The 19,594-nt window shown below is 50.7% G+C and overlaps 2 protein-coding genes across 3 annotated transcripts in view; one reads left to right on the forward strand and one right to left on the reverse strand.

Annotated features, from left to right (window-relative positions):
* Jph3 (junctophilin 3) overlaps positions 1–5,248 on the forward strand; it is a 64,483-nt gene extending 59,235 nt beyond the window's left edge. The window contains 1 exon segment of the mRNA XM_036187193.1: positions 170–5,248. Coding sequence (XP_036043086.1) covers positions 170–250 — 81 coding nt within the window. The 3' untranslated portion in view covers positions 251–5,248.
* A 2,375-nt stretch (positions 5,249–7,623) lies between these two features.
* The window catches only part of Klhdc4 (kelch domain containing 4), a 31,477-nt gene continuing 19,506 nt past the window's right edge, over positions 7,624–19,594 (reverse strand). For both annotated transcript variants that reach the window (XM_036189067.1, XM_036189068.1), the window contains 7 exons: positions 19,103–19,195; positions 17,012–17,171; positions 12,924–12,999; positions 10,841–11,049; positions 9,220–9,622; positions 8,210–8,335; positions 7,624–8,043 (listed from right to left, as the gene is read on the reverse strand). In XM_036189067.1, the coding sequence (XP_036044960.1) occupies positions 7,847–8,043; positions 8,210–8,335; positions 9,220–9,622; positions 10,841–11,049; positions 12,924–12,999; positions 17,012–17,171; positions 19,103–19,195 (1,264 nt within the window). In that variant the 3' untranslated portion in view covers positions 7,624–7,846. The remainder of the gene's footprint in view (positions 8,044–8,209; positions 8,336–9,219; positions 9,623–10,840; positions 11,050–12,923; positions 13,000–17,011; positions 17,172–19,102; positions 19,196–19,594) is intronic.

Raw genomic sequence — 19,594 nt, forward strand, 5'->3', positions numbered from 1 at the left:
ACGAGAAAGCTTAGTGTAGAGAGCCCCCAAGACACTAGTGAGTGCTCTTGCAGCAGGGTGAGCCTTCTCTGCCCTGGGTGTGGCCTGGGTGTGGGCTCCTCTCCTCTAGGCACCTGTGTGTAATGAGGCCCTGCATTGGCCGTCTCTCTCACTGTCCTCTCTGTTCCAGGGCTCAGCTCCCATCTTGGTCGTCATGGTGATCCTGCTCAACATTGGAGTCGCCATTTTGTTTATTAACTTTTTCATCTGACAAGATTGTTGTGACCACGGAAGCGATGATGTACAAAAGGGACGATAAAAGCAAAACAAAAGGGGGGATCCTGACCCGGACAGCCCCACGACTCCTGTCTTTCCACGGAAGAACAACATGATTGGGTATCACTCACAGTTTGCCTTTTTTTCTGGGTAATGTCTTTTTGGATTTTAGCCAAAATTCTTTGCTTGTATAACACGATGCTGTGTGGCATGGCAGGAGGAGGCCGGCATGCCACCCCTCCAGCTTGGTATGAGAGGGTCCCGGCAAACCAGCGGCCAAAAGATCGGGATCTTCTTCGTGTTTCCTGCCGGGTGGAAGGTGGCGAGTGAGAGGAGGCGCCTCCCAAGGGTGCCCGTCTAGCCGGGGGAGGGGGAGGGCAGCTCGGGAGCGCAGCTGTGGAAGGTGAGTGGCTCTGCTCTCCTGTCTGGAGTAGCTGCTGGGAGTGTGGGCCCAGGCCCAGGCCCAGGGACAGGGACAGGGTGTCCTGGCCTCTGTCTCCATGGAGTCTGCGCTGCGTACCTGTGGAGGGGAGAGGGAAGCCCCTGCTCTTCTTCCCAGAACAGACCATGATCCCTCTTCTCGGCACTGCCCCACGGCCCTCCTAAGGAGGCTGCCTCCCCACACTGAGTCTTACGGCAGTCTGTTCCCCTGCTGTCCTCTGCTCACTCATTGTTGGCCCTGTCCAGCCACCCTCCCTCCAGACCCAGGGAGGCCATGCTGCAGACGTCCAGGGCTATCCCCGATCTGGCCAGGCACATCTGAGCCCTGATGTCAAGGGGCTGTGGCCCACATGCCCCGGACAGCCTGACAGCACGCCTGGGCTGAGCATGTGGCGTTTTGCACCTAGTATGCAGGATGTATATTCAGGCTTCCGTGTCCCTGGCAGTGACGCCCCATGGAGGACGTCACCTCTCACTGACCTCCACGGGGTCTCACATCTTTGCACTGTGCCTGCCTCGACTACCCCTAACAGATATGCATATTCCCTCCAGATGCCTCAGTGCTACTCCAGAGCGAGTCTGGTCCCGGGACAGGAATGTGGTTGAAGCCAGTGGCTTGAATGTCCTGGAGACTGTTGCATACCCAGCACTCCCCGGATGTACAATGTAACATGTTTCAGTCAAACAACAGGTTCCTCATGTCTCTGCCTTCTCTACCAGGGTTGTTCCCTCATCCAAACAAACGAACAAGGGATGCCAGCTCGACTGGTACCCGTGGCTCCGTCAGTCTTCTTGGGTGCAGCCCGTCTGTCTTATGGACTCTGCCTTGCTTTGCTCGTGTTCAGCTGTTCTCTGCTACCTTTCGAGCAGATTTCTTTACTACAGTGCACTGGATTGCTATATTTTTAACCAGAAATAAACTACAGATTAGAGCATGTTCCAGCGACACTCAGCTTTATTGTTTCCGTTATCCCCCCTGTTCCCTATCCACTGCCTGTCCCTTCTCCCAGGCTGGTTTGGATCAGGGGTCGAGGTGGGGGAGAGGCTCCGCAGGTACCCTGATGCATTTCTGGTGTTTCCAAAGGGTTCTTCCATCTTTTTGTACAGCATACTTTTCCATTCACTTTTTTTAATATCAGGTTGCTACGGATCTGGCGTGAACCAAATAAAAGATTCCTGCTCTTTGCAGTCATGAGAGCTGTCCATACAGGGCTATGTGAGTTGTAATTCTGTCTTCAGAGATGAGGGGCTCAGTGTGCATCCCAGGAGCTGCATGACCCAGAAGGGTGCTGACTCGTGGAGGTAGCACGTTTACTCATGTCGCCTTGACAGATGCACAAAGCACAGCCCAAAACGTGCCTAAGAGGCTCTCACAGGGGACAGCACTTATCCACTTATTCGCTCTCAGTAAGGTCACCATAGAACCAAATCCACAGCCTGGCACTCCACTGGCAGCCTGCGGTACATGCAGCATAAAGCCACTTCTCTAGTCCTGGTGGATTCTAGGCAGAGGTGATGGAGACTGAGACGCACACTGGGTCTTGGGGGCTCTGGCAAGCTGCCCTGCAGTAAAGGAGACACCTTGCTGCAGCCTATGGCTACTGTTCGCCCATCTGCGCAGAGCCCACTTCCTCCCTGAAGGCAGAGTAGATGCAGCATGTTGAGCAAGAGGAGGATGGTGGCTGGTGGGGACAGAACAGTGTGTCACTCTGGCTCCCAGGGTACACAGTATGTGGTGAGTTTTAACTAAGATACAGCCTGGTCTCAGAAGGTACTTTCCGAGTGAAGAGAAATCCTTTCTGGAGGAGGTGGAAGATACCCAAGGCCCTTGCTGCCTGCAGCATGGCTGTATGGCTGTTGAGCATTGAGTCCTGCACACTGAAGGCTCATGCTGGCTGGCACATATGGGGAGCGTGGATGAGTCTCGGCACAATGACAAGTTTGAGAAGTCCCAGTGTCTCAGACCAGGCAGCAGCAGAGCCCAGGATAACTGGTTGTGATGGTGGTCAGAAATTCCACACAGCTCCCACAATGCAAGGGTCACGCACAGGATCTCAGGGAGCGCAGAGAGCAGACTACTTTCCATGTAAGCTTCTGCTTTGAGCTAAACTACTGGCCAACACCTGACACCAGGCTCCTCCCATGCACACTAATCCGAGGAACCACGGCCCATGGCTACCTCTGGCCAGGTCGGTACCCAGGGCAAGCAGAAAGCAGCCACACCTCCCAGTTCCAGCTTGTTCCTGCACCCTGGCCAAACAGGTCCAGTTTAGACAGCCCACAGGGCTACCCTCAGGGAGACTGGAGACGGTGCTGAGAGCCCAGAGTGCTTGGAGGCCCAGCCACGAGGACCAGTGAACATTCAGGGAGACGAGAGGTTCTGGGGTGTCGTCCTTTCTGGTTGGAGTCTTGGTTGCCTTCCACAGACCTCCAAAGCCCTTGAATGGCTGGATAGTTCCACAGATACCTGGCATGCCATCATACATTTGTAACTGCCTTGCTTCAGAGGTCTCGTGGCTGCTTGTTTTATCCTCTCTCTAACCTTCCTTAAGAGGATGTGGGACATTACACTCTCTTCCTCCAGCTTAAGCTCAGTTTTACTTCCTGCTGTCTTCCCACTCTTGCAGCCCCTGGTCTCTGTGATCGACCGACAGCCACACAGGCCACGTCTTGACACCATACTTCACCATCACCGTGGTTAGCATCCAGACTAAGAAGGGATTGTGACCCTTAGCTCTGCTGTCTCACTGAGGTCCAGCTGCAAGTCAAGCACTCACCAGGACAATCAAATGTCCCCAAGTGCCAAGAACTATCTGTCCTATGTACCTTAAAGAAGAAAAAGCATAGCTGTCATTGTTAAACTTACCCAACAAAAATAGCTAAGCTGCATTCCAGTGTGAATTCTGGGAACATGCCCACAAGACCCAAGCTGTCTCTTCCTAAGGAGCTGGACAAGGCCTTCATGGCTGCACGAGAACAAGGGTGGATACAGGTTTGTTTGTGGCAGGTAGGGAAACCCTGCACGGGCAGCTGCAGTCCTCAGTGGCCGAGCGCTCTCCAGACCCTAGCACACTGCTCCTGGAGTCTGCTTCTCCAGCCTTCTCCCAATGTGGCCAGGCTGAAATGATATCGGGCAGTCTCCTTTGGCTCACTTCCTTCCTAAACCTCAGAAATACTGGGACTACATCAAGGTGGGGAATGGGTACATTCCACAGGAGTTGCACTGTGGGGACACAGGTCAAAGGGTTTCCAAGGTTGTCTGAACAGGCAAGGCCATGCACAACTACCTCACTTCTGGGCTAGCCTGTGCCCTTCCACCACAGACCGCAGGTTAAGATGCAAATACCAGTAGATAGAGAAAATACTTCAGCAGACTGACTCATCCTGCCCTTTGTCCTAACCCACCTAGGTGCAGATGGGTCTCAGCTGGATGCTGGTCCCCTTCCCTGTTGACAATGCCTGCCAGCATGCTGCTTTCTGTCTACCTTGGTGACCTTGACTCAACTTTGGTGAAGGTCAGCCCAATACCAGAGCTGTCTCTCCAAGGGTAATGTCTGAGGCTGTTGAAGATCCAAGTCCTAAGGGCACAGTAGCCTTCAGGTTGCAGCTTCCCCTGAACTGTGCAGAAATAGAAACAAGCCTAGCCTGTGGGGTACATACACCGTGTACTCCACGGGCTGCACAGTTCAACCTTGCCCACCGAAGAGGTTCCGTTCTCTCCTTCTCGGGCCAACCAACATCCCACCAATTCACCTCCAGCAAATGGCTCTCAGACCATTCTGAGTCCACAAGGCAGACACTACTATCCAGGGTGGGTGAGCAGACACGTGGGTACAGGCTGAAGACTCAGGGCACAAGGGGCAGCATCAGGTGGTGTACAGCATTATTCCTCCATCATGAGACCATCTGGCAAATGCTGCTTACAAGACCCACCAGCTTGAGCACTCCCCCACTGGGAGCGACTGTAGCTACAGAAGCCGGGGTAGCCTTAGGCGGCAGGACCTACAGCTGGAAACAGGTCCACAGACAACACCTCACACTCAGTGGCTCTCTGGGCTGGCACTCCTGAGCCTGCTGTTGCCCACAGGTCAGCTTCCCTCCCAGCAGGCCAATCCTGAATGCTTTAGCTGGAGCCTGCTGATTGCACCATTGAGCATTCCCCCAAAGAAGAGCCACCCAGATGACCTGAGGACTGTGTGCTGAGCTTCCCGTGGCCACGACTGGTGTCGATACCTTTTTGTGACTGAGTCAACAGTCTTCATCTGCTTTACCTTTTCCTGATCTGATCTTTTTTTTCTCTTGGTGCATGTAAACCACCCATTAATGCGACTGCTTTGCGGATAAGGAGGGGCTGTTAACCGAGTTATCTCACTGGCACAGTGGCTGCTCTTGCCTTGGCCTCTTTAGTTGGAAACAGCTTGGTTAATCAAAAACTGGAAACAAACCCTATCTAATGAATGTAACTTTAAATCAGATTTCACACCTGAAGCAAGGGACACTCAAGATTCAAAATTCTCTGCTCCTTTACTTAATAAACTCATTTGAAACCACAGGAAGCTTGTCTCCTTTCTTTACAAACCACCTTCCTGAAGCACCCACCGCCACAGGTGCAGGGTAGGTGGAGCCTCTACCACCCAGTTCCTCCCAGTCTGGAACAGGAGCCCCAGCAGAGAGAATCACTCTGCCAGAGTGATTCCCTACAGTTAACTCCTTGTTCCAACACCAGATGGGGGCACAGGATGCTTCACTCTCCCAACACACTCCACCTTTGTGGGTAGGAGGAGGGTATGGGACAGGGATGAGGCCTCATCATCTAAGCCTCCTTCCCATCAGCGAGGGTCACCCCATCTCCCTCACCCTTGTCACGCCCCAGTGCTTCCAGTCCTGCCCCTGGGCAGACCATCAAGCCCTGGCACCTGAGATCAGGATGCAAGCTCAAAGCAGCTTTAGCTGTCTCTAGCCCTGCACTGTGGCCACCTGCTGCACTGACAGCTGCTGGGTTTCTACTGGACACAACTGTATCAATAACACTGGGTCTGGCTGAGTGACCCAATGTCCAGTGCTCTGGAGAAACAAGTGGCCGTCCCTTGGGGAGCACTTTGCTCTACACTGCTAACCTACCCATGATGGCTGCAGCACTTAGTTCATTTGGCATGTGGATCTGAGAGATGGCATACTGACCTCACACTCCACCATTCCTTCATATAAAGGAACAGCTATCCCTCCCTAGAAACCGTGTCTCCTTCCTACGGCATACCAGAAAGGGGGTTCTGCATGCAAGGCTGTCACTATCTGACCAGAACCAGTTCCTCTGGCAGGAAGGCTTCTAGCCTTGGCACTTTACTGTATCTGTTTCATCATCTGGCCACTGGCTTGCTACCTGTAGCAATTCACTCTTAAAAGTCAGAATAAACACCACTATCAAACCATTAAAACAAAATCATACTTAGAATAAATAGTAAGGGTTTCCAGCCTCGTGTAGTGGCGCATGCCTTTAATCCCAGCACTAGGGAGACAGAGTCAGGTGGGTCTCTGTGAGTCCAGCCTGGTCTAACTATTGAGTTCTAAGACAGCCAGAGCTACATAGTGAGAACATGTGTGGAAAACAAAACAAAATGAATGCTAAGGGTTTCCAGCTCCTTGGTGTTGCCCTTAGTTAAGATTCAACTCTACCAAGCCCAAGAGATCCAGGACCTTGAAGCAACCCCTTGGCCTCAACTAATGGCATGAATTGGGTGGCTAGCTCGGCACTCCTGGGGATACCATACTCAAACCCCACAAAACCCACCTGGAGCCACAGACCGCTGCCAGGAGTGAGCAAAAGGCACAGGTGGTGTGCACTCCAGCAGTCCAGGCTGCACACACTAACTCAGTCCTGGTCACAGTAGCCACAGTGATATTGGACATCCCCAACACATAGTGGCAGTGGCTGTGGAGCCATGGTTGTCCTGGGTGTGCCCTCCCTCCTCACTGCTTCACGGTAAGGTTTGTCTTCTTGCACTCAGCCTTGTGAGCACATTCATTCACCCTGTGGGCTCACAGCCCAGGACAGGCAGCAGATACGTCCCAACAAGAGGCCGATTCCTTGGAGCTTTTCTGTTTCTCTCGCCTTAGCTCAGAAGCAGAGTCTCACTATGTAGCCCAGACTAGCCTGGAACTCTCACTCTTCCTGTCTCAGCCTGGAGTAGGCACTGGCAGTGCTGGGGTACTAGACTCATGGCAATGGGTTCCTGGCTCCCTGACGCCATGAGGGGCTAGGTTCTTGCCCTGCAACCTCCCTGTCACTTCACAGAAGACAGCCCTGTGCCAAAGAAGAAGACAGAAGGGAAGATGACACCACTTCCTCCTCAGAAAGACTGCAATGGAGGGGCTGGAGCAAGCGACAACTCGGAGCTTGAGGGCACTTGCTGCCTTTCCAGAAGTTCAAGGTTCAGTTCCCAGCACTCACCTCACATGTCTTACAACTATCTGTAACTTCAGCTCCAGGGATAGGATTCCCTCTTCTAGCCTCCACGACACACACATTCACATAAATAAAATGAAAATACATGTCTAAGCCGGGCGGTGGTGGTGCACGCCTTCGATCCCAGCACTCGGGAGGTGGAGGCAGGCGAATCTCTGAGTTTGAAGGCAGTCTTGTCTACAGAGCGAGTTCCAAAGCAGCCAGGGCCACACAGAGAAACCCTGTCTCAAACCACCCCCCAAAAAAATACATGTCTGAAAATGAGGGAGGAACCCCACCCCCCCAAAAAAAAAACCCACTGAAGCGGAGCCATGGACCTATCCCTACATCCATAATATTCTACCAAGAGACCCAAGCACAAAGCCAAGTGGTACTCCACAGCAGCTTCAGGTGACTGCTGGGCTATTGATGACCTTCAGTTTGATAACACATAGCTCATCTTGTTCTATAGAAGAAAGAAAACCTTAGAGGACACAGCCCAGCTTTATTAGGACAAGAACACATAGCCTATGGGTCCCTCACATTCACATCTCACTCTAGCCTTCCTTCAGTGTGGACAAAAGCTGTGGTGAGGGCAGTGACTTCCTCTCAGACTGCCGACACCCAAGGCTGCAGAGAAGACAGCCTCTGCAGGGCCTCCTCATGCCTGGCTGAAGGGCACCGGTGATGCTGCAGCCATCATTCAGTCTAATGTCTGGCCGGTGCAGTGTCTTGAACTGCACCATCAACAAATGTCTTTGCCATGGCATGGGCTTCTTTCAGCACTTTCTTCTCCTTTGCCTCGGGCCCCATGTGGTTCCGGGCAAGCTTCAGCCAGTACTGTTCAGTCCGGGACAGGTACTCCTCGTACTGCTCCCCAGGCGCCACCTCTGGGTGCTGTGGATCTTTCCATCCCAGAAGGAAGAAAAAACAGAGCATGCTCAGTCAGGCAGTTCCAAAGGATCAGGGCAATGTTGCACTGCATGGCAACTTTCCTAGACACAGCACTGTTAAAGCAGGCCTCCCACAGAAGCACTGCACAGAATAGTCACATCTGACTGGGGTTCTCACCTGCTCCCTCCTCAGCACTGTCCTCCGCACTGTCCTCTCCCAGGTCCTCTTCTGCCCCCTCTGCACCCTCTTCATCTGAGCTGCTGTCCTCTTCCGAGTCTGTCTCCTCCAGCCACTCCTGAGATTCTGACAAAAGAAAACCAACACAGGGTTCTGGCTACAACCTGGAAGCCAGGGACACACACAGCGGGGAACTGGCATCGCCTCACTCAGGGAATGGGACAGGAACCCCAACTCTTCTGCCCTGAAGCCTGGGATTAACAGAACAGCACATGCCTCTCAGACCTCAGAGCAACTTGGGAGTGATGCTGTGGTGGGCACCAACTCCAGCCATACTGCCATCCGAGCTGTGGGCAGCTGAGTGGTCCCAACAGCCCTAGTGGCTCCCAGAAGACGGTGACAGACCCCACACTATGAGCAGTGCCTGTCCTTAGACGTGCAGGTTTAGTCTCGAATCTCAAAAGTGAATGACGGACCTAGGCATGGCAAGTCACACCTTCAATCCCAGATCTCAGGAGGCAGAGGCAGGTGGATCTGTTTCAGTTCAAGACCAGCCTGGTCTATACAGCAAGTTCCAGGTCAGCCAGGACTACATAGTGAGAGTGTCTCCCCCGCCACCCCCCAACAACAACAGTAAAAGATTTGGGACCAACAGCAGTCTAGGATAAAATGGGTATGTCATAACTTCTGAGCAATGATGGATGGTGACAGCTACCACCTGAGTGTCAGCCACCAAAGGCAGGCTCAAGTCCTGCCTGGTCTGCACCGACCCTGGAAGATGGGAGGCACATGGAGCAGGCCTGACCCAGGTACCAGTGGCTTGTGCTGTTATCCACTTTGTTCCTGCTTAGCACCCAGAGCACATAGGCGTGTGCCAGGTGAGCCCCCTCTATACTCAGGTTCTTCTCAGGGAAACTTGGCTGAGTCAAGAGCAGGGTTCCCTAAAAGCCAAGGCAGAGGCTTTCAGAAGATTGGCACTCCATATGGGGGCCTCACCCAACCCAGCTTACTTGGATCCATCTCTACCAAGGTTTTCCACTCTTCCATCTTGTGAAGGTCAAGGCAGTAGAGGTCACTAAGGGTCACCTGGCGGTCACCAGCTTCAAACATGCCGCCATAGACATAGAGCAGTCCATGCTTGACAGCCAGCATGGCATTTGAACGTGGACATGGCTCCTGCCCAGTGTTGCTGGCCTCCAGAGCACTGTCTTCAGTGTTAGGTGGGGGTGGCACCCCGATCCCCGAGGGAGCAAGCATTTGTTTGATAGTGATCACTGTCCCATCTTCAGCCACCACCTCTTTTATCACCTCCAGCGGCTCTGGGGCACCAGTCCCCCCGCTCTCCTGTTCAGCGGCACCTTCATGTTCCTCTGCTTTGCCCCGCCGCCGTTTCTTCTTCTCCGACTTGGGGCCCTGTTAACACAAGTCAAGCTGCATAGCAGAGCAGTGACAGCCCTCCCTCTAACATGCCAGTCAACATGCCATCTGACACGCTACTCCTGGGAAGAGGAGCTGAGCAGTGCAGGCTGAGCACAGGCACTCCAGACAGCAAGGATGGCAAGTCAGGAACAGACTCCTAGCCGTCACTGTAATGAGGGACAGTCACTCCTGAGTGCCACACTGGGAAGTACCCAGTGAGAGCAGGCCTGGCTAGCATGCAGACAGTGTTATGTCTGAGGCTTATCTTAGGAAATCCTATCCATTCACAACTGTCACTTACAAAAGAGATGCAGACTTCTCCCAGCCAACAACAGGATGGATGACAAGAGGGTCAGCACTTCCACTGATCTTCAAGACCATGTAGGACCCGCACTCACCAGCACTTCAAAGGTACCCTCCCACTGAGTTCTCCTGAATGAGGACATGTACTCTGTCTCCCTGGCCACTCTGCGGAGTATAGCTGAGTGGCTCTGTAGTAGCCTCTGTCATCTAGCAGAATGCTAGATACTCACAAGATGGCACTTACTGAGCTATATTCAAATATTCCAGCCAACCTGGGTCAGCTCCTTGTTCTAGACACAGGACCCACCTCATCCTGAAACTGCAGTGGGAGTCTCACACATCCTGAAGAACGTCATGGGGCCTGAGGGTCAAGTAATCTGAAAATATGAAGCTAACCTACACACCGGATTCAATGCTCTTGGCCATGTCAGAGACCCTGAGTGCTCTTCTCATGGCAGGGGCCGACATGTTCAAGGATGCTTTCTAACAGAGACCCTTCCACGAGGCTGAGCCCACAGCAGGTACTAGCTCCTCCCGTTCTGTGGGTACTCAGAGCAGTGTGCAGATGCCAGGGCTGCCCGGGGCCCCCTCCGGGACTTGTACCTGCTAGTCTGTCTGCTCAGGCAGGTCCTGGGCAGCAGCCACACTGACAAGGACAACAGACAGGGTGACAGAAATGAGGGCTGAGCTCAAGTGACAGACACAAACTGGCACAGAGAACTTGACATGCTCTCAACGCCTCAGCTCTGTCAAGGAGTGGTAGGTGACACCAAGAAAGAGCAGGGGGCCACAAGCCTAGTCCCCCAGGACCCACACACAAGAGCACATGGACCTTAAAAGGAAGCAACAAGGCCCGAGACTGGGCAGGAGAAGATAGGTAATGTGGAAGACTCTAGGAGCCTAGGCTACCTTCAGCTGTGCCGAGAACCAGCGACTCCTGGCAGCATCGTAGACATATAGGTCACTAAAGAACGAGCCCTCCAGGCTCTCCTCCTCCTCCTCATCACAGACGCCTCCAAAGACAAGTATCTGATGGTTAGGAGCCACGGCCACAGAAAAGCCAGACCTTGGGGTAGGCTTGACCCCTGAAGGGTTAATCCGGGTCCAAGTCCATTTGCCTGTCAAAGAGAACAGAGAAAGGGGTAAGAGGGGACACTGAGAGCCAACCAAGAACACAAAGAAAGCCCTGGGCACCTGGGATGAGGACAATGGCAATTGTTTGAAATCCTCTTTAGGCATGGAGTCTCACTTGATTCCCTGCGCAGGAACTGGGGATGCCAGTCAACAATGCTCAAGGCCCATCCTTCTCAAAGCTCAGCTGCGTGACACTGTCTATGCCCCAGACCCGCCTTCTAAGGGACCATGGCACCAACTGCTGAGAGGCAGAGAGGTAGATGTGCAGGCGCCTCTTGCTAGTAGAGGCACATGGAAAAGGTCTTCCCATTACTTCTGGAAGAAAGAGCTGAGACTGTCCATTCACTAAACACTAAAAAGTGCAGGTGACCGTGCACTGGGTAGTGGCCGACAAGGCCCACAATGCAGGCAGGACTCTGGGCCTGCCCACTTGTGGTCAGCAGTCAACTACTCACAGCAGCAGATGCCGTGGGGAGGGACTAGAGATGAAAACACACCAGCATGTAGCATGGGGTAAGTGAAGCCCACTATCTTTCACTGTGCAACCAGAGAGAGTGCTGCTCATGGCACAGGACTCCCTTTTCATGGGGCCTAGTTGCTGGTCACACAGGCCAGCACACCACACTGTCTAGCCTCCAGGTTCAAACTTCACAGGTCCCCGATCCTAGGTTCCTGCCAGCAATGGCAAATGATCTCACTAGCCCCTACCACTGCAAGGTGCTGCAGCCACCTAGAAAGTGCTCATGGGCAGATCAGTTCCGAGGCTTCACTTGAAGAATGCTAGAGCAGAAAAGAGGAGAGTCTGTGCATGCGTTCTCCTCACCTCACAGCAGGCACTTACAAGGGCACAGAACACATTGTCAGTTCTGCAGCAGCCCTAGCACCGCAGCCAAGCTTCAACCCCAAACTATGTACCCCAAAGCCCAGGCCATAGTTCCCAGTAAACCAGGACAAGCCCTACAGAACTCCACATCCTAATAATGACTGTGTGCTTCTGAGTAAGAACACATTCTTTAAAATGTCAAGAAATGGGGGCTGGAAAGGTGGCTCAGAGGTTAAGAGCACTGATTGCTTGCTCTTCCAGAGGTCTTGAGTTCAATTCCCAGCAACCACATGGTGGCTCACAACCATCTGTAATAAGATTTGGTGCCCTCTTCTGGGTGTGCAGACATACATGCAGGCAGGAAGAACACTGTATACATAATAAATAAATAATAAAAATTTTTTTTTAATGTCAAGAAAGGACAGGAAAACAGCAGCTCCTTCCTTTCCATCTCTCACACCACATCTACCCATACATGGCTTCCACACCTTGGGGCCTTGAGAATGCATGCATAGGGAGCCTGCCCAAAAGTGTCCTCCCCAAATTTTTTTTTTTTTTTTTTTTTTTTTGGTTTTTCAAGACAGGGTTTCTCCGTAGCTATGTAGCCTGTCCTGGATCTCGCTCTCTAGACCAGGCTGGCCTCGAACTCACAGAGATCCTCCTGCCTCTGCCTCCCGAGTGCTGGGATTACAGGCGTGTGCCACCACGGCCCGGCTCCCAATTTTATCTCTAAGCATGAAGGCTACACCTGAGAATAACACAAATATTAACACATGGCTTTCGAGGGGGACACAACAGCTGAGTGGTCTAGGCTCCTGCTGGGTTCCAGGGCACACTCATGTCACATAAGGCACCATGGCCCAACCACTCCAGAGAAAGGTGGTCTGGTCCTTGGCTCTAGACAGGCAACAGGGATCTCAATCCAGTTCCCATTTTGATAAGAGGGACACACAAGCTTTGTTTCTGCCCAGAGGCCAAACGCAACCCAGCCCAAGGCCACACAGCCAAGCCTCAGTCCTCAAGGCACGGCAGTACCTTCTCTCCCTTCCTCAGGCTTCAGCAGGAACATATCTGAGTGCTGGGTGCCTTTGTCCACATCTTTCTTGACTCTCTGCAAAACAAAGAAGTCTTGAGAACCAGCCAGGCTACAGCAGCACTTAAGAGGAGCTGAAGCTCCATGGAGAGCCCAGATATGGCTGAACGATTTTAAAGCCACCACCAATGGCCAGTCATGCTGGAACACTGCAGTATGCTCTGCCAGAGTTCCTGTCCATCCACAGGTCTATACAACATGGATGGATCCACACACAGCGAAGTTCAGCCATGCCTCACTCCAGCTCCACCTTTCAGGCGGCACAGCTGCAGAGGTACGGTGTGGAAAGAAGCATGCCAACACCATTTACAGACCTCCCGGAGCCTTCAAACCCACACATCCCTGGCCCTTAGCTTTGAGCTTCAAACAGTGATGCTGACCGGCTGCCAGCCCTGAGCCCACAGCACATGCATCTCCTACTCAGCACCCCAGGGCCCAGACAGCTGCTTGCCAAGACCATCACCCTGAGAAAGATGCCAGTCCACTTAAATGTCTTCCCGTATTGTTTGTGCTGAAATTCTCTATTTCAATACATTTGATCATGTCGTCTTTCCATCTATAGAAAAACTGAAAGGCAACACGGAACCCCTGCCCTAGCGCTCATCCTACCCAGGTACCTGCAGAAGCTACACTGACCAGAGGGACCAGCCAGGCCACATGGTCCTCATTTTTCTCTACTGCTGCTTCTCTCCCCTAGGGTACCATTCAGGTCCTACATGTCCTGCAGGCTGGCTAAGCTCTGCCCTAGGGAACCACTAGTTCCCCTTTCCTTCTGTACTGTCTAGAAGGATGTGACAGGAATGGCAGGTAGGAGGTAGGTGGGCACATAGGGCATTGACCTTAGAGACCAAGTGCTGGTGTTTTTGTGTCAAACTGTAATGAAAATAGCCAGTCTGACCCTTGGCCTCTAGCTCTCCACGCTTCCTCTCTCACATACGCTCCGCCACTGTGATACCATCTGCCATGAGCCATCTATGTCCAATCCTAGATTTTCAGCCTCCAAGCTCATTTTATAGTCAAGTGTGCATCCATAGTCTGGGAGGGCTGGAAAAAAAAAACAAAACTTTTCTTTTAAGTCTTCAGTGGCAGCATCTTATTACACTCTCAGAAATAGGGCCACTATGTGTACCACAGGACTGCTGGGCTTGCTCATTTAAATGAGACTCGATGTGCACCACAGTGCACTCAACTCTGCTGAAAACAGAGTAAGGAGAACACTGTCTACAGGCAGTGGGGACTGCAGAGGTCCAGTAAAATACTCCACCTGCAGCACTTGGAGCAGACCCAAGGAAGCCAGGGCATGAAAGGAGAGGCGGGCAAACACTAGGGGTTAAAAGGTTTAAACATGGCTGCAGGAACAGGGAGAGGAGGAAGTGACTGCAGTTTACCCAAAACTCAGGGTGCGGGAAAACCATTACAGAGATCTAACTACTTTTTAACTACTTTTTAAAATGTAATTTAAAAAATAAATAAAAATAAAAGGAGTTTGGCTGGACGTGCAAGTGCACACCTTTAATCCCCGCACTCAGGAGGCAGAGGCAGGTGAATCTCTGTTGAGTGTGAGCCCATCCTGGTCTACAGAGTGAGTTCCAGGACATTCTGGGCTGTTACACAGAGTTTTTGAATACTGAGTTTTGAACACAGAATTTTGTTACCAAGAGTTCTGAATAAACAAAAACAAAACAAATAAATGAATGAAAGGAATTTGAACACAGGTATCCTGCATGTGTGGACAGTGACTGCCCCAGAAGACATAGGTTTTTAAAAGAAAATCTGAGCCAGGTATATGATACCTAAGTATGAGTTACTGGTCAAGCAGGCCCCAGAAACAGCTAACACAATACAAGCTATTGCCATTGCTCTTGGTTGGCCCCCAGACCTAGATGGTGAACCCCCTCTGCTGACACCACTACAAGCTTTGCTTGGAAGGCAATCAGGACAGAACTGATCTGAAAACTTCCTCTCTGGCTGGCTAGCTTCCACAGTGTCTGAAGATGCAATGTAGGTCACTAGGGAGAAAAGTCATCAACAGTATTACCAAGAGGTGAACCCTGAGTACTGTAATACTGACCTTCCAGACAAGATGTGTCATTGTTAAATAGTGGCATTAAGGTTATGGGGTAAGTAACCACTGACTGGGTCTGAGGCTTGCTCCACAGGAGACAATTCATGCCTGGTATATAAACTAGTCAAAGGCCCATGACTTGGGAGGTCATAGTCCCTAGGTAGAAACCTACTACTGTTGTTCTGCTAAGCAGACACACTAGGAATCTGTCTTCTAAATATTTATGTTTCTACCCACAGATCAGTGCTGCCCTCTACCTTGGTCAGAGAAGCGTCTCTCTGCAGTGGGCAGCAGTAAACACAGAGACTCATAACTGGTCAAAGTGCTGAGACTAAGTGGCTATTGAGCGCTCTGCCCTAAATGGGACACTGAGATCAACCCCCACCTCCTACAGCTCAGGGAACATCACTGAAGAGGGGACAGAAAGAATGTAAGCACTGGGGGATGGGGAGGAATGCTCTGAAGGGCTGTCTTTAGGATATGAAACAGCCATTATACTCATGAAACTCAGCAGCTATGGTCACTTGCACGGGACCTGGGTAAAATCAAGCCAACAAGGTTTATCCCATGCTGGTGTAGGCTGTGCTAATTGGACTCAGTAGGTTACAAAACACAAAAACAGAGTGCATTAAGGTGGGGAGGGGCATGCTGGGAGATGTCTGGGAGAATGGGATGGGGATTTGGAAGAGCTGGGTTTAATCTAGATGCACAGTAAATAGGTATGAAATTGTCAAAACAATAATAAAATATTTCTTAAAAATAAAGAAAAAAGAAAGCAATGATCTGAAAGATGTAGAATACAAGAGCTAATAGGGCAGAAAGGACTGTGTGGGGGCCTGACAGAACGGCCACCCTACATGCTACACAGATGGGTGCACTCTGGGTAAACTATGTAACAGTCAACACTGACCTCTACTGACTCCCCACAATCACAAACATGAAGGGCACACACACATGTACACACACAAACTCACATTCAAAGATGACCCTGTACTTTTCTTTGAACTACACAAAAGATAACTGACAAGACAGGGACATAGATGTGTGAACACACGTGATCAAACAAGTGTGCTAGACCAAGAATGCCAGGGGTTGGGGATTTAGCTCAGTGGTAGAGCGCTTGCCTAGCAAGTGCAAGGCCCTGGGTTCGATCCTCAGCTCTGGCAAAAAAAAGAAAGAATACCATAATCTCTGGGGCATGTAGGTGTTCACTAAAAAAATTCAGGTTAACTATGCACTTGAGACTTTTTGAAATACAAAGGATTTTTAAAGAAAACAATAAGACAGTTTTTCGTTTGTTTGAATCTCTGATTTATGGCAATGTCAGGAATGGCATAGTACCAATGAGGAGCAGGGCAAGTGGGTGGCAGCACCTGCAGATAGATACACACTTCCTGAGCACCGGCTTGGAAAGACTGCTACAACACTACCTGCAGACGCAGGGAGAGGGACGCTATGCAGTCGTTCTAATGACTACGTGTAAATACAGGCTATCCCTGGCAGTGCTCCTGGGAGGCTGGCACATGGCCTAAGCTTGCATCCCCAGCACACTCATAAAAGCTGGGCTTGGTGGCCAGCATCGGTAGTCCCAGTCTTGGGAGATAGCAGAGAGGTACAACCAACTGGCCAGCTCCATGTTCATTGTGAGGGCTGTCTTAAAACAACCAGGTGGAGAGAAACTGAGAAAGATGCCTAATATTAACCTCCGGCCTGCACACATACCCATAACACACACACACACACACACACACACACACACACACACACACACACACACATGAACAAACACAGACAAAACTACACAATTACATACATCCACACCCACATGAATACACACACACACACATAAAAACCCATCTCTGTATGTTTAAAGAGGAGCAGAGCTACGCCATTGCAGCTAACAGCTCAGTGAAAGGCTACATCTCACTGGAAGCCCCTCTTAATTCTAAGCACAAGGGCTCTTACCTGCTTTGAGTAGCCCCCATAGATGGCAATGCTGCCCTGGGGGGTGACAGCCATAAGGCAGCCTGACCTGGGTGTGGGCCCAGGGCCTGACGGGGACAGCTTGCTCCAAAGGAAGGTATCCAGGCTGAAGGTGTACACATCACTGTAGTAGATGTAGTCCCTGGTGGGAGAAAAGGACACAGGTCACCACAGAGATGACAGGGGAAGGCAGGGTCATTAGAGTGCACCAGTTATACTAAAGGCACATGTGTGATTCACCTAGTCACCTGCTTTAAGTCTAAATCCAAATAAAAAGCTGCAGATCCCGCATTTATAAAACAATCAGAAACAACTCCAGCCACAATCACAGGGTACTTTACTAGGAACATTGTTCATTTCCTACCCCGATGATAACTGTAATCTTCATCTGGCTCCTCTGTGTGACCATAAGACTGACAATGAGTCTAACTGATCACAAGGGGAGACTGACCGTTTGATAAGAACTGAGGCAGGGATGGGCAGGGGCAGAGCATCCCACGCAGCCAAAGGACAGGAACAGGGCATTCACACCCACCACCCAAGCAGGACTGGGAGGCTCTACTTAATGCTCACTCTGCTCAGAGCCAGGGATTAAGACACCAACGCACTCAGTACACAGTCTGAGTCTTGGAAATAAAACAGAGAGGTTTGCTATTATGGGGTGAATGTCACAGAACGGACACTGCCCTCCAGCTGTGAAGAAGAGCTAAACTGTCCACAAAGAAGAGACATGTGGAGGTTGGGAAAACCACTGCTTCACACAGTATAGCTGAACAACCCAAGCCTGGGCTCTACAGCCACTGTGAGCCCTGAAGGCTGCAGGATGAGAGCTGGACAGCAGGCTCCATCCTCATATGCACAAGGTGGAGGGCTGAAGCTGCAGGGCAAAGCTGGAAAGGCTCCTCTGCCCTAGAGAAAGGCTAAGAAGCCATGGGAACTGCCAGCTGCCCCTCCAACCCAGAAAGCCCTCTCAAAGAGCACATGAAGGATGGGAGACCCCAGGCTTCCAGAAGACTTAATATAATCCAGTTTTCTCTGGTTTCAAACACCACTTTCAGTTTAAAAAAAAATAAGAAAGAAAAGTCTACTCTGAACTGAAGATAAATAACAACTGTCTCAAGGAAAACTCAGAATGTGATATTTAAAAGTCAGGCTAATTTAATACAGATGGTGACTGCATTCATTGGAGGACTGTCATTTTGTCTGTATGCCTAAGTGCTTCCTAAATAGGTTTGTACTTAAAAAAAGGTTGATTTTCGTTTATGTGTACATGTCTGTGTAGGCGCGCAGGGGCTGCTGAGGGCATTAGACATCCTGGAGGTGAAGTTACAACCAGTTGTGAGCTTCCAGACATGAGTGCTGGAAGCTGCACTCAGGTCCTCTAGAGGAGCAGCAAGTGCCTTTAACTACAGCCAGCTCTCCTGCTCCCTGAAGAGTCTTAAATAAAATAACAAAGTTTTGAAAAAGGCTCTAATTTTAAAATGTCTGCCCCACTCCCCAAAAAATCACTATGAAATGGTGATCAGCGATCTACAGGTCTGTAAGAGGAGGGAAGGACTATGCTGGTTTCACTTACAACCACGTACACAGTAGGTGCTAACTTAATGTAAGGATAAGCCCATAATGTGAGATATCCACGGGAGTCTGCTCAACGGGTCAAAGGAATTTCTTAGGAAGAAAACAGAACAGGAGAGTCGTCACAGGGTCCTGGGAAGCTCAGGTACCATCCTGCACTGTTCTGCTGCTGGAGACAGCCCCAGCACCCAAGACCCTCCCATTTCATGGGAGGGAATAAGCTGAATACAAGGTCTCAGGTCCCAGGGGCACGTACGTCAAGGTTACAGGTAGAACAGTTACCTGCTACATCTCGAGGGGCTGTACCTCAAGGACATAGGTAGAACAGATATCCACTACAAGCCCATGATTTCCTCACTACTTCATGGGGCTGTCACACACTGTAGCTGTCAAGCTCTGTACCCATGAAGTTAGTGAGTGAACAATGTTTCTACATAGACCAGTATGTTTGGCCCATGCAACCTCTACCCTGTGCCCCAATCTGCTGTGTGTACCAACCTTGTGCTTTCATGGAAGCCACCAAAAAGAATTAACTGTCGCTTCCAAGCCACCATCCGATGTCCACTACGACCTGAAGGACCACCTGTCGATCTAAAATGAAGAGGAAGAAAAAAAAACACTATTAAGTTAGATATTTATGTGGGTTTTTTAAGATTTATACATTGATTTCTTTTTTTTTTTTTTTTTTTTTTTTTAGTATTTATCTGTATGTTTTGTGTGTGGGTATTTAGTTCACATGTATATCTGTGTACTGTGTGGGTGCCTGGTACACTCAAGAGGCCAGAAGAGGACATCAGATCCCCTGGAACTGGAGTTACAGCAAGTGTGAGCTGCCATGTGAGTGCTGGGAATTGAACCTGGTGTTCTAGAAGAGCAGCCAGCAGTCTTGACTACTGAGCCATCTCTTCAGCTCTTGATTTCCATTTTCAATACACTTAGCAAGTTACCTTCATTATCTCTTCAAATTACTAGCATCAGCCTGACAGTCCT

This window comes from Onychomys torridus, chromosome 5 (genome assembly GCF_903995425.1).
Source record: "Onychomys torridus chromosome 5, mOncTor1.1, whole genome shotgun sequence".
Lineage (NCBI taxonomy): Eukaryota > Metazoa > Chordata > Mammalia > Rodentia > Cricetidae > Onychomys > Onychomys torridus.